We start from the raw sequence: 15,071 nt of genomic DNA on the forward strand, positions 1-15,071 counted from the left end.
AGTAATTAGCAAAGCATTATTGTGAAAGAGAGAAAACAACTATTTCCCCAAAAGATATTCTACTCAAAAAATTAAAAATTCCAAGGGGGCAGTTGGGTGGCTCAGTGGATTGAGAGCCAGGTCTAGAGACAGGAGGTCCTAGGTTCAAATCTGGCCTCAGACACTTCCTAGCTATTTGACCCTGGGCAAGTCACTTAACCCCCATTTCCTAGCCCTTCTTCTACCTTCTACCTTCTACCTTCCTCTACCAACTACAACTCTTCTACCTTGGATCCAATGCACAATGTTGACTCCAAGATGGAAGGTAAGGGTTAAAAAAAAAAAATTCCAATCAGCTCAGTGGGGAGAGGCTTATCTCCAAAAGGTTGACCAATAGGTGATACTATTCAAGGTTCTAGAGAACCAATGATTATATATAGATTTACATGTGTATATCTATATATTATCCATTACAGAAGGAGATTCAGAATGAAGCATATTTATATTTAAATAGTCATTGAGGGAATTCATTTTGTCTAACTGTGCATATTTGTTTCAAGGAATTTTTTTTTTCCAAGTTGCGTTATGGGTGGGAAAAAATAAGATTTCTGTTCATTTTTTTAAAGGTAAGAAGATGCTACAGATGTGAAATATTACTTGTATTTTCAGATAAAGTCACTGGATTAGTTTCCTTAACTGCCTTTCTTTGTGGAAATAATCTATAAACATATTTAATATTAAAAAAAAACCAAACACATCAATACATCTTTTTTTTTTAATTCACAAAGAATAAAAGGGTTGTGTTTTATATTAATGGAAGACATACCCACATTGGTGAAATCAAGTATCTTTAAAAATATCAAAGTTAAAAATATATTGCATAAAGTGTCAACATCCTCACACTAGTTTCATTAAAGTAGTTATGGTTCATTGTACATGTGTTTGGTAGAATTCTGAGTAAAAGAAGGCAACCTGTCTTTTTTTGCCTCTAAATTAATTCACTATTCAAGCTGCCTTTTGCTTTGTTGTGTAAGAGTTTAAATTTAGGTTTTATGTTAAATATGAGAGTTATAAAGTAATATTTTGGTCATTGATTTTAAATTTAATTTAATTTTTTAAATTTAATATTGTGGTCACTGATTTTAAAATATTATAGCTTAAGTCAAAATGACTTTTAGCAGCTTTTATTTACAAAGAGGAATGAAGAGTGAAAGTGTACATGTAGCTAAAGAGACAAATTCCTAACAAGCCTACCAGCCTTCCTCTGGTGAAGTCTGGCTCAGCCCCAGTAATCCTCAGCCAAAAGTCCTAGTCTTCAGCCAGGGTTCCACCAACACAGCTTCCTCCAAATCCAAAGTAGGAATCTCAGTCACTCACCCAGCAAGCCGATGCAGGATCCAGGGGGAAAGCCTCCTTCGAGCCAGGAAAGGAATCTCCAGAACCAATCTCTCCAAATGCCAGGAACAGAATGAATCTAGACCATGCTGGTTTCTTCTTTTATGCTCCTTTTTCCACATCACTTCCTTCTACTTCCTGTCACTCCCCCTTCTTCACAGAAAACCAATTGCAGTCTTTCAGTTTGCCTAGCACTGCCCAAAGGGGATAGGGGAGTGGGCAGAGGCCTTTGTAGGTGTGAGCTTACACTAGTAAGTGACTTGCGAACTTTTATACTTAATGGTAAGTAGGGGTACTTTAAATTCTTGATTTGATTAGCTTAAAATAGACTAGGGAAAAATTAATTTTATCTTCACAGTTGGTCTTTTGTTTTTTGTTTTGTTTTACTTTATTTTTTCATTGTTGACTGAAAATGAAATTTATTTCATTTTCCATGTAAAAAAGTACCTCTAGCGACAAAATGAATAGTGATAATCTGTTGCTTTATGTTCTATGAAGCACAAAAATGTGTAAGACATATTTATTTTTTCATAGGATCATGTGGTGAGTGTATTATGCTTTGTTGAGCATCTCCAGATAAAATTAATCATTGTCTCTTCCTCTTTTCCCTAGGTTTCTCTGAGTACCACAGAGGCAGCTCTTGCACTGAATAGATATTTGTGTTCTGCTGTGCTCCCACTCCTCACAAGACATGCTCCTTTGTTTGCTGGAACAGAGCATTATACCTCTCTGATTGATTCCACACTTCAAACCATCTATAGACTCTCCAAGGGACGCTCCCTCACCAAAGCACAAAGAGATACCATAGAAGAATGCCTACTTGCTATCTGCAAGTAAGAACCATCCTTATGTATTTCTCATTCATGTTCATTCAATTGAATTTAATTGCATAAAATTGCACACATTCATAAAACTGTTCATACTAGAATCTGAAGTCTGGGTCATTTTCCTGTAAATTAGACTCTCAGCCATATACTTTCTTCTAAATTGCTCTTTGCCCCATCCTATATTTATTTTGCCTCTCCATTCAATTGCCTCCCATCTCCTCATTTCTCCGACTGACTTCCAAGACCCCTTGTTATTTGACTATCACAGGTAGTCAGGGTGGTAGCCAGTGCTGGCTGATAGGAGCCAATACTGAGGATAAGGTACCTAAAACCCCCTTTATATATGATGAACAGTTATGTTGCCACCTCCTCATCCTACACAAGATTTTGGTCTTTTGGAGTGGTTTGAAAGTTAGTAAGATTAATACTCTCTGAGTCACTCGAAGGCCTCAAGCTATCAGGGTAAGCTCCTCCACAATTCATTTGATTTTGGCAAATATGTATAGAGTTCTTATCATATTCTAGGGACCAGGGCTACAAAGATGAAATGGTACAGCCTCTACCCTTAGGGATTAGCTGACAATCTATCAGGGAAAATAAATTTCTTCATTACTTTTTTGCAAAATCATGAAATCTGGGATATTGTTGGTAAAAGTCTCCCTCTACCAATCAGTCAACCAATATTTCTAAATGTCTATTATATGCCAGGCACTATACCAAAGGCTGGAGATACAGTAAGAGGCAAAAGACAGACTTTGCCCTCGAGGATCTTATAATTTAATGAAGGACAGATACAGTCAGTAAACTAATATGTACAAACAAGCTATGTCCAGAATTAGTTGGAATTCATTAACAGAGAGAGGCATTAGAATTAAGAGGGGTTGGGGATGGCTTTCTGTAGAAGGTAACATTTTATTTGGGGACTTAAAAGAAAGCCAGGGAGATCAGTAACCGGAGTAGAGGAGGGAAACATTCCAGGCTAGAATGCCTAGAACTGAGAAGTGGTGTGTCTTGTCCATGAAGCCTCCTGAAGACCAGTTTCATGGAATCAAAGAGTAACTGGTAGGGAATAATGTAAAGATGGGAGGGGAGTAGTTTATTAATATTCTGGTCAGATGTCAAACAGAATATTTTGTATGTGATCTTGGAGGCCATAGTGAGCCACTGGAGTTTATGTAGGAGGAAAGTGTGACATGATTTGAACTGTCTTTTAGGAAAATAGTGGCTGAATGGATGATGGATTAGAGAGGAGAAAGTCTTGAGGCAGGCCAACCTAGCAACAGACTAATGCAATAATTTAGGTGTGAAGTGATAAGGGCTTTTACTAGAGTGTTGGCAGTGTCAGAGGAGAGAAAGGAACATATTCAACAGTTGTTGAAAAGGTAAAATTGACAGGCATTGGCAAGAGAGTGGAAGTGGGAGACAGGGCTGAAAGAAAAGACAGAATCTCCGATAACTCCTTAGTTGCAAACCTACAGGCTGCAGATTTTAACCTTCCTACACTTTTACTAGATATTCTTTGAGTTACTGTAACTAAAAATTTAGCACCCTTCTGCTAGCCTGGAGATAAATATCTCTAATCGCTGCTAGGAAAACAAACATTCATTCAGTTAATGAAACCCTAAAAAAAGGATAAAACTAGAATACAAAATAGAATACAAGTACAAAGAAAAGATCCAATGTTAAAGAAACTTGAGAAGACTTTTCAAAATATGGAGAGGAAACAGTGAAAGATTCATGGAAGAGTGCCATGGACCTGCAACGGATAGTCTACTGTCAGAGGTTGTGAAGTCAGGGATTTGATGGACTATATGGAGTTGCTGAATTTTTTGAGCAGAGAAATGATGGGATCAAAGATTTTACAAATAGTGAGGATATATTAGAGAGAAGAGAAGCTGCAAGGGATTAAAAAAACAAGTGGATGTAAAAGAAGCTAAGGCAAGAGAACACTAGCATGGATAACATAACAGTGTTAAAGAATTGTCTTTTAGGATAGAGGTCTGTAGGAGGAAGAAAAGGACCAGTAGAGAGCGGGAAACTGAATTTGTATAAAAGGACAGAAAATAGAAAATTTATGGATCCAAAGTCCTAAAGAAAACAGGAAGAAATAGGATCAAGGCCTCAGGTGAAGATATTGGCTTTGACAAAGGAAGAAAGCCCTCTCCTTCATCCTTTAAGATATGAGGGAAGGAAGAACAAATGGGAGAAGACTCAAAGTTTTTGGGACTTAAATGCTAGTGTCATCAGTAGAAATACAGCAGTTGGGGAGAGAGGTAGACTTAATGAGGAAGATGTCAGTTTGGGATGTGTTGGGTTCAAGATACTGGTGAGACATTCAGTTAATAAACAATTTAGTGCCTACAATGTGCCAAGCACTATATTAAGTGCTAGAGATATAAAGAAAAGCAAGACAGTTGTGGCTCTCAAAGAACTCACAATTTAAAAGGGAACTGCATGCAAATTGATATGTACAAATAAGCTGTATCCAACATAAACTGAAACTAAACAAATAGAAGGCATTAGATATCAGGAAAGACTTCTTAGAGAAAGTAGGATTTTACCTGGGATTTATGTGAAGCCAGGGAAGTTTGGACAGAGATGAAAGAGAAGATTCCAGGCATGGAGATAACCAGTAAAAATGCCTAAAGTCAAGAGATGGAGTGTCTTTTTCAAGGAACAGCAAAAAGATCAGTAACTGAATTGTAGAGTAAATATATAGCGAGAAGGGTAAGGTTATATATAAGGTATTAAGCAGGCTAGAAAGGTGGAAAATGGGCAAGTTATGAAGTAGGATTTTATATTTAATCCTTTAGGTCAGTGATGGGCAAACTTTTTAAAGAGGGGACCAAAGGAAAGGAAATGCTCATATGTCAGTCTGTTTCTAAGGCAACTCTTTTGAAGTTTCATTGTATTGTATCCTACTCATTGTATTTGTCAGATTAGGAATAATGTCCTGGGCCAGATAGAACATTGCAGGGGGCCACATGTGGTCCGCGGGCCATAGTTTGCCCATCACTGCTTTAGGTGATTAGCAGCCACTGGAGTTCATTCAGTAGGGAGGTAGCATGGTCTGATCTGTCACAGAAGAAGATCACTTTGACAACTCAGTGGAAGATGGAAAGGAATGTAAAGAGAATTATGGCAAGGAGACCTACCATTAGGCTATTTCAAGAATCAAGGCATGAGGTGATAAGGACCTAAACCAGGGCATGGTAGCATTAGAGAAGAAGATTTATAAAAAACATATTCTGGAGGCAGCCAGGTAACTCAGTGGATATAGCACCAGGCCTGGAGACAGGAGGATGTGGGTTCAAATCTGGCCTTAGATACTTTCTAGCTGTGTGGCCCAAGGCAAAGCACTTAATTTCAATTGCCTATCCCTTGCATCTCTTCTGTCTTTTCAGAGAGAGAGAGAGAGAGAGAGAGAGAGAGAGAGAGAGAGAGAGAGAGTGTGTGTGTGTGTGTAAAATCGATAGGCCTGGGCAACAAATCCAGGATGGGAAGTAAAAGAGTGAAGAGTCAAGATGACACCTACATTGCAAACCTGAGGGACTTGGAGCATAAAATAATGGGAAATTTGGTTTGGAGGGAAAAGCAATGAATTTGGTTTTAGTTGTATTTAAGATATCTACAGAACATTCAATTCAAAATATCCAGTAGGCATTTGTAGACCTGAGAGAGAAAGTTGAGTTTTGGCCTTGATAAGTAGATTTTTAGAATTATCAGCATAGATATAATAATTGGAGCCGTGAGAGCTGATGAGGTTACCAAATGAAATAGCATGGAAGGAGAAGATAAAAGGGACTAAGGCAGAGCCCTTGGGGATAGCTATAATTAGTGGGCATATCTTCAGGAAAGAACCAAAAAGAGTCTAAGAAGTGCTTAGATTGGTCAGAGAAGAACAAGAAGAGTAGTATAATGAAGAGAGTTATCAAGAAGAAGAGAGTGATCAATAGTGTCAAAGGCTGCAGAAAGGTTAAGAATAAAGGCCATTAATAATAGTTAATTTAAGAAATTGTTGGTAACTTTACAGAAAATAATTTCAAAAAGTTGAATGATAAAGAAAAGAAATGGATAAACCTATTGTTTCTCAAGGAGCTGAACCACAAAAAGAAGAGATAGGGATATTTGCTAGAAGAAATAAATGGTTCTAGTAAAAGTTTTCTTGAGGATGGAGGAAATGCGGGCATGTTTTTAAGCAGTAGACAAGCAGCCAGTAGACTGGGAGAGAAGAAGATAAGTGAGAGAATGGGGAGGATAAAAGAAGTACTCTGTTCAAGAAGATGAGATAAAATGGGAGCAGGCATGGAATGGTTTGCCTTGGCAAGAAGGGACACCTCTTCATGAGAGCTGGTGAAGGAAATACTAGCAAAAGGCATTTGGATGCTGTGAGATGAGGTGGAGGGAAATAGAGAGAAACTGTGAAAATAACTTCTATTTTTTTTTCAGAAAAATATGAGGCAAAATTCTCATCTGAGAGGCTGTACTAAAGCCATAGGAGGTTCAAGGAGAAATGAAGAAGTTTGGAAAACTACTGTGATGAATGGGATAGTGAATTAGGGAGTTTTAAAAGGATTGCCTCTATAGCAGTTAGGGTAGTTGAGGATTTATAACATATTTGTAGTGGACACATAAATTTATAGTGAGCACAGTTTCCATTCAACAATGGCAGATGGTAAGGGTAATATATGATTGAGTTTTGACAAGGCATGACTGGCAATAAAACAAAAGTACAAAGGAATTGAAAGTGGGGGATAGTGTATTAACTTGATCAACTTAGAGGAAAGGAGGGGGCAAGAAGAGAGAACAGCTAGTATAAAAATGATGGCCTAGAAGAGAATTTAGTAGTCAGGTGAAAATGTCTAGGAGACATTTATAAATGTAGAATTAGAAGAATTGGGGTTTAACATATGGATTTTGAAGTCATCCATTTAGTAGTATTGAAGCTATGGGAAGGGAGGAGATTACTCTAAGAAAAACATTGATAGAGACCGTATTTAAATCATAAGAGCACAATAAACCAACAGAGGAGATGACAGAGCACTCAGGGAGAAAACTTGATAAAATCCGTGCTCTGAAAGCTAAGAAAGCACATCCAAAAAGACAAGATGGTCATCAGCATCACATGCTACAGAAAGGTCAAAGAAAATGAAAACTGAGAAAAGGTTGTTGGATTTGGCAATGAAATCATTGATAATCTTTTAAAGAATGGTTTCAGTAGAGAGGAAGATTAGAAAATCATGGGATTAAATAATGAATGGATGGAGAGCAAGTAGAGGCAGGAAATACAGACTGCTTTTAATAAAAGTTTAGCCATGAAGAGCAAGACAGAATCCAACCAGGCTGTGAATAAAGGGATATGAGAGCAAAACAAAGTGAACTGGTTGAAAGAATAAGGAAAGGACCAGAAGTAATTAGAAGTAAACTATGGAAAAGTAGTAATTAGAAATAAACTATAGAAAAATAGATTCCCTTCACTTTCTTAAAAGTTTTTACTTTTTTAAAGGTCATTTAGTATTTCCTTATGAACTACAATACATTGAAGAACTTTTGTTTTCATGCTTAATCACACTGAGATTTCTCATTGTGTACTGATGATGTGTTTTTTCCCCTTTTTCCACACTCCAGTCACTTACGCCCTTCCATGTTACAACAACTCCTGCGCCGTCTTGTTTTTGATGTACCACTCCTCAATGAATACTGTAAAATGCCACTTAAGGTAAATATCCTAACTAGTAATTAAATTCTCATGTGTCACAAAAAATATACAACAAAGCCAGCCATCTTCATTGTTCTCAGAAGAAATGCAAGCATCCATGAAACTAGTTACTGGCCAGGTTATAAGTAGCAAAAGTGAACCTCCAGGGCAGCTAGGTAGCTCAATGGATTGAGAGCCAGGCCTAGAGACGGGAGGTCCTAGGTTCAAATCTGGCCTCAGACACTTCCCAGCTGTGTGACCTTGGGCAAGTCACTTGACCCCCATTGCCTACCCTTACCACTCTTCCACCAAGGAACTAATACACAGAACTTAAGGGTTTAAAAATATTAAAAAAAAAAAAGTGAACCTCCATTCTTAAAGGTGAAGGTGGCAAATATGCAAGATTCATTCACCTGTTTGATTTTCTTTAAATATTTTCTAATATTTTCTAATTCCATTTCCATTAATAATCTGTTATATAAGAGATAAGCTAAGATGTTGCTGATTATCTTCAAACTTCTCTTTTAACCCTTAAAATACAGTACATCAGTTTTTTAGTATTTGATATTTTCTCATCCTCACTTCTGGAGGCTATACCTTGTGTTCCTATATTTTGTTTCCAGATCTTTGGGAGAAAAGTAACAACTTTTTCAAAATCCTTTTGTTTTTATTTACTAAGTAATGAGGGCCAAAGAATCATTTCTTTGAATTTAAATGCATTTTTCCCCAAATTTGGCGGATCACTAAACCTCCCTGAGGTGCTAGATTAGATGACCTATAAAAAATCTTTCCATCTCTAAATCTAAAATCCCTCAGCTTTTCCTATGATAACAATCCTTTTAGTTCTATTATTATCATTCAGCAGCAGCTAAACTTTATATAGGTTTATAATGTTGGCAAAGTACCTTATGTAGATTATCATATTTGATCTTCCCAGATGAGGAAACTGAGTCTCAGGGATAAAGTGACTTGCCAGGGTCATATAGATGGTGCCTTTATTTGAACCCACTTCTTAAATCCAGCATTTTATACTCTGTACCAAATTGCCCCTTACTTAAATCATTTTCAAAATTTCATTGACATGAAAACAATGTTTACTCAGTGTTAATGTACACAATAAAACTGAGGCCCAAAGGCAGTCCTTGATATTCTTTCATGCAACAAGTTCTTAGCAGAAGAAGAGAGATAGCAATCAAAGTCCCTGGATTACCTGTTGTTCATTCAAATTGCCCATTGGCCTTCCTTCTTCTGGGTTTTGGACAGAAAAAAGAAAAGGTAGCATTGGAGTCCAGAACACAAAATAGTGGACTTCTCATGCCTGTAGAAAGTCAAACTGAAGAAGGATCAGTTCCTGATACTTGCAACCTCCCCTCATAGATTGATACAGGCACTGTTTTCTTACAACACACATTCCTCAAACATTTGTAATATCCTGCTGCCCTCTCCTGGGGAAGTGTTGTCAGAACTACTCAGCCCTGGCTCTTTTCTAGCACTAGTTGGTCATCAAATAACTTCAACAAAAACAAGTCCTGGTCAATAATGGAAGGAAGCAAGATTTGTCTTCCAACCCCCTGTCATGAAAATTACATAGAAACTAACACATTTATAGTCAGAACTTTCAGACTCCATCACTTTCACCCCTGATAGGTCACTAATTTCAAACACTAGACATTTGTCTACTATTTGGAAATAAATGGAGAAATCCACTTCATTTTTTTTTTCATTTAAAACTTAGGTAAAGGCATATTTAAAGAGTCATGAGTTCAAAAGACATTCAAACAATTCCATGGCTTTTTAAAGTATGAAAGATGTCTTTTTCTTACACTATTTAAAGGTCTATCTACTGTTTCTTTTATTATATATCTTTGGATATGTTCTCATATTTACTTTTTATTTTTACCCAACTATAATTTTTGGTGTATTACAAAGCATTGGTGGATTTTCTCTGTTCTACTCTGACAGTACTGTTTTGTTCCAATTTCCTAGCTTTTGACAAATCATTATGAACAGTGCTGGAAGTATTACTGCCTTCCTTCAGGATGGGGAGCCTATGGCTTGGCAGTGGAAGAAGAGTTACACTTGACAGAGAAGCTCTTCTGGGGGATTTTTGACTCTCTCTCTCATAAGGTAATAATAATGTCATTAAAGGAGGTGAGGGGCACAGTGATCCAAAGGATTATCAAGGGAGAGGACAGACCACAGATCATAAACTTTGGGTTTTCAGTGCTTTAGCCAAATATATGTTCCTTCTTTTTGCTGAGGCAATAACCCCTCATTGGTAAATTATTTTTCCCCTAACATGCAAAATACATGTTGGAAGTCATCCATGTCAACCCAACAGACTATTGCTTCTTTTGCTACCTTCTTCCTATTGTTGGATTATGTATGCCATAGCTTGGCTATCCCACAAGAATAACAACTTGCATTTTACAGTGCTTTAATGTTTACCAAGCAATTCGATCATAAAACTCTGCAAGATAGGCATCATTGTGTTATTATTGCAGTTTTACAAATACAGAAACTATGTCTCTTAGGTAGCAAATGATTTTCCTGTGGTCACACTGTTAGTAACTGTATGAGGAGAGATTTGAGCCCAGGTCTCAAAATTGATATGCTTTGCGAAACTATTTTACAGCCTCTTCTTTCGCAATCCTATTCCTTTATGTATGCCTTATTTATAAGCCTTTGATTTATTCAAAGCAGAAATAGAAACTATCCTCTAATAATCTCTTTTCTGCTTAGACAGAATTTTAGATCTATATATTTTACCATTAATTTATCAAATTCTTCAGTCTTAGGAAACAAAGCTAGTAAAGATCTATCTCTAGGTTACAAACTTTGCTCTGTTTCCCTCTGCCCCTTCTCACCATCCTCAGAAAAATAAAATTGAATATTTCTAGTTTTCTTTGATGAAAACCAGAGCTTTGATTATAGTTTGTCCACTGCCTCCCTTCCCTTTAGCATTTTTTGGCCATCTGAGCTTAATGTTTTCATTCTAACAACTCTCCACCCATATAAGCTTACTATAAATCACTCTAAGATAGAACCAACAGAACTTAAATGTACAACTGGATAATTTTCTATTATATCACTGTAAGACTTTTACAATTAGTCTTATTCCTATTGCTAATGAGAATAATTCACATTTACATAGCACTTTAAGATTTTCAAAGTGGATTCCTCACACTTTAAAAACTGACTATAGGTTTTTAAATTGTTCATTGCTTCAGTTTCCATAAAAGCAGGCTTAAGGGAAAAGAAAGAACTGTTGAGGTCCATCACTGCTTGAAATTTGGCCATTGGCAAAAATTTGACCTGTCATCTCATTTTGCTTTATCCATATGGACAAGGACGTAATAGTTTTACTACTACTCATGTCACTTCAATTTCCAATGATATCTCCATCAGTATCTACAACAAATTATTAAGTAGTTGATGGCCACTCTTTTCTTTTTCTGGAAAATAAGTGAACTTGGTTTTCAATTTCTTCTGATGCTTCTGCATTATGGCTGTGATTCACTTACTAACATGTTATATGCTTTTAAAAATTAGACTTTCCAACAAGTTCCTATTTTTCCCACAGAAATATGATACAGAACTCTTCCGAATGGCCTTACCTTGCCTCAGTGCTATAGCTGGGGCCTTGCCACCAGATTATTTAGACACCAGAATCACAGCCACATTGGAAAAGCAGACCTCAGTGGATGCAGAAGGAAACTTTGACCCCAAACCTATCAATACCATCAAGTGAGTTCAAAATATTTTGTAAGTTATTGTTTTTGTCATGTGGCTATTCTTTTTTCCAAAGGCACTAGCTTATCAAGATTGGCTTATCCCTCTTGCTAGTACCTCTCCTTGCAACCCTGAATAGTCTAAGTCACTTTTCCAGGGCACTATGTTTTTTTCTGTTATTTTAAAGTATAATTAGTTTATATTTGGTCATTTACTACATTATCTCTCTTTGGTGTTCTTTGTGAGAGAATAGAGATGGTTTCTTTCCACTGAGTAAATATAGCTTAAAGCCCTAAGTCAATTTCACTGATAAATGATGCAATTAGCTTATTAATGGCTTTTGACAAAAATCTTCATTTAGTTTGTAAATTAGTACTGTAAGTTCCAATAGTATAAGAAATCAAAATAAAACCATTGTGGTTCAATTCCATTTTAATTCAGCAATCATATATTAAATATTTGCTGTATATAGTTCCTTGTGTGCTAGGTTTTGAATGAATAAACAAATTTCACCGAGGCCTCAGACAACATAGGAAGGACAATTTAGCCTCCTTTGAGAAGCAGTTTCCCCTTTATTGTTTCTTAAGCACTTTCAGTTGCTCTTAGAATATAGTGTGTCCTTCAAACCCAAAGCACATTTTCTTCTGTTCCTATCTCAGTATTCCTTATTAGTGCTGATTTTACCATTTAGGCTTTTGTATTTTCTGAGCGATATAATTAATGTCCTATAAAATTCTTTTTTCCTCTATTCAGCTGCAGATGATTAAGTATTTCTCATTAAGAGTATGTGTCTTAGTCTATACCATTTGCCATGTGCCCAAATATATTTGGTTCGAAGCCTATTGATCAGAAGGTAGGTTGAAGTCAGTCTAGTCCAGTGATGGGCAAACTTTTTTAAAGAGGGGCCAAAGGAAAGGAAATGCTCATCTGTCAGTCTATTTCTAAGGCAACTCTTTCAAAGTTTCATTATTGTATCCTACTCATTGTATTTGTCAGATTAGGAATAACGTTGCACCCCCATAGAACATTTCAGGAGGCCGCATCCAGGCCAAGGGCAGTAGTTTGCCCATCACTGGTCTAGTCTAATTCAAATAAAGACATCAACCACTCAATCCTCTGTGACTATACATTGCTTAATGGCATTTATATAAGAAGTTGGTACATGATTTGCTTCCTCTAAAGATGAAATCACAGGTCAGGAATTATAATAATAAATATATAATTGTTCTAAGATCTGTGCTAGACATTAGAAATAACAAAGGCAAAAATGAAATATTCCCTGTACTCAAGGAGCTTACATTCTATTTCAGGAATGTAGGGTTCAGGGGGAACAGCACTTAACACAGATAAGTAAATTTAAAATGTGTAAAATAATGCAAAATGATTTCAAGGGGGATCGTGTACTGACAACTAACTGGGTTGGAAGATAGGAGTGTGGTCAGAGGAATGGTAGGATAAGGCACCCAACTTGGGCTTTGAAATAATCTTTTAAGACATGACAGTCCACTTATGTAAAGGTAAGAAATGGATTATGGTTTACAGAAAATGGCTAGCAGACCAATTTCAATGTAACAGAACATATGTAAAAGTTTCATTTCAAGTTTGTTGAACCTATAACATTATAACCTCAGAAAGGGTTTCTTTATCCTAGCATCCTTACCTGAGATGTGCTGAAATTTATGACAGTTCCAAGTTGGAGCCATGAGGATGACAGATGGGTGCTTTGGGTGAAGAATCTTCATCTCATGATGCTTATCATGCTTAAAGGCTTTTTTTCCTGTGTTAGGCCTGTCGTAGTGTGTGATTTACATTACCTAGTCTAGTTATTCATTTATGATAGTAAAACATAAGAGACAAAGCACAGAGAGGAGAGACTACAAAGGAATATAAACATTCTGGTGGTTCAGTATCGCTCCCACTGTCTCCCTTTATGCCTGGTGACATGATGATGCTTTTTCCTCTCTCTCAGCTTTTCTCTTCCTGAAAAACTGGAATATGTGGTCACCAAGTATGCTGAGCATTCACATGACAAATGGGCCTGTGACAAGGTAGGGATTATCATCCAACTAACAATTGTCAGGAAAAGAACAGCCAAAGAACATTAAAGGGTTGAATCTTGGAAATCTGCCCAATTTGTCTAAGTGACAGACTTCCCATTCCAAGAGCATTCATTATTGGAGAGCAGCAATTTCCTGAGGTTTATGGAGGTCAGTGGAAGATGTGGTGGCAGCTGCTGCTACTGCTGTTTTTTTTATACTAGTCAAGGAAATGCTCACTTCTAGAAATATTAACTTTTTTAACATTAGAAAGTATAGGATTTGCATATGCATGCATGCTATGGATTTGGGGTGAAAGAGAAACAGAAGGGAAATGCATTACCTTTGGTTTTAAACTAAAATCAATCAACAAGGAGTATTTATTAATTGCCTATTGTGTTGGGTGTGGGGGTACAAAACAAAAATTAAACAGTAACTTCTGTCAGGGGAAACACCATCCCTATTCATATGAATTTAAACAAAATATGTGCTGTGTAAATCCAAAGTGATTTTGGGAGAAGGCACTAATAACTAAGTAAATTAGGAAAGGCTTCTGGAGGGCAGGCTATGCAAAGACACAGTGACAAGAAATAGAATGTCATATAAGGAACAGCAAGAAGGCCAGTTTGTCTAAAATTTAAGAGAATAAAGGAGAGTAATGTGTAATAAGCCTGGAAAGGTGCACTGGAGCCAAGTTTTTAAATGTTTTACATGTAAATAGAAGAGTTTATATGTAATACTAGAGATAACAAGGAGCTACTTCAAGATTATTGAGGTGAAACGACATGGTCATTAAGATTTAGGAATATTATTTTGGCAACTCCATAGAGAATGGTTTACAGAAGGAAGAAATTTGCAACAAGCTATTGCTAGTCCAGAAAATTTTCTTATGGGCAAGAATACTGACCCAGCCAAAATAGTTGTTTTATTGTAGTCTCTATTAAAAAAAAAAAGTCAAGATGACAAGAAGCATTGTGGTGAGCTCCAACCCACAAACTTTTCAAAAATCTAGAAAATGCACCAGACTAAAAGCTTGACAAAAGAGACAGGAAATGTAAGCCTACAGAGAGAAAGAAGGAGCTCACAGCATCCTACAAGGCCCAGAGAGAGGCTATGCACCAGTGCAAGAAGTTCAAAACTGTTACAGGGTACTCCTAGGCCCATAGCAGGACATTGTGAAGGATACAACTGCCAACTGACAGTTTTGTTGCCACTACCAAGTTCTGAGTCACAGATTCAGGTTGGAATCAAAAGAGGACCTGAGTGGAAGAATGATATTTAGTTCAGAAACCAACACCAGCAGTGGGGTTGTTTAGACCCCAAGTAAGAGCAGGATTGGGGCAGCTGGGTAGCTCAGTGGATTGAGAGTCAGGCCTAGAGATGGGAGGTCCTAGGTTCAAATCT

At 36.9% G+C, this 15,071-nt stretch overlaps 1 protein-coding gene across 1 annotated transcript in view; it reads left to right on the top strand.

The window, feature by feature from the left end:
* Positions 1-15,071, top strand: part of RYR3 (ryanodine receptor 3) — a 570,927-nt gene that overhangs the window by 378,913 nt on the left and 176,943 nt on the right. The window contains exons 45-49 of the mRNA XM_044660040.1: positions 1,987-2,207; positions 7,830-7,920; positions 9,886-10,026; positions 11,483-11,646; positions 13,601-13,679. Coding sequence (XP_044515975.1) covers positions 1,987-2,207; positions 7,830-7,920; positions 9,886-10,026; positions 11,483-11,646; positions 13,601-13,679 — 696 coding nt within the window. The remainder of the gene's footprint in view (positions 1-1,986; positions 2,208-7,829; positions 7,921-9,885; positions 10,027-11,482; positions 11,647-13,600; positions 13,680-15,071) is intronic.

This window comes from Gracilinanus agilis, chromosome 2 (assembly GCF_016433145.1).
Source record: "Gracilinanus agilis isolate LMUSP501 chromosome 2, AgileGrace, whole genome shotgun sequence".
Taxonomy (NCBI): domain Eukaryota; kingdom Metazoa; phylum Chordata; class Mammalia; order Didelphimorphia; family Didelphidae; genus Gracilinanus; species Gracilinanus agilis.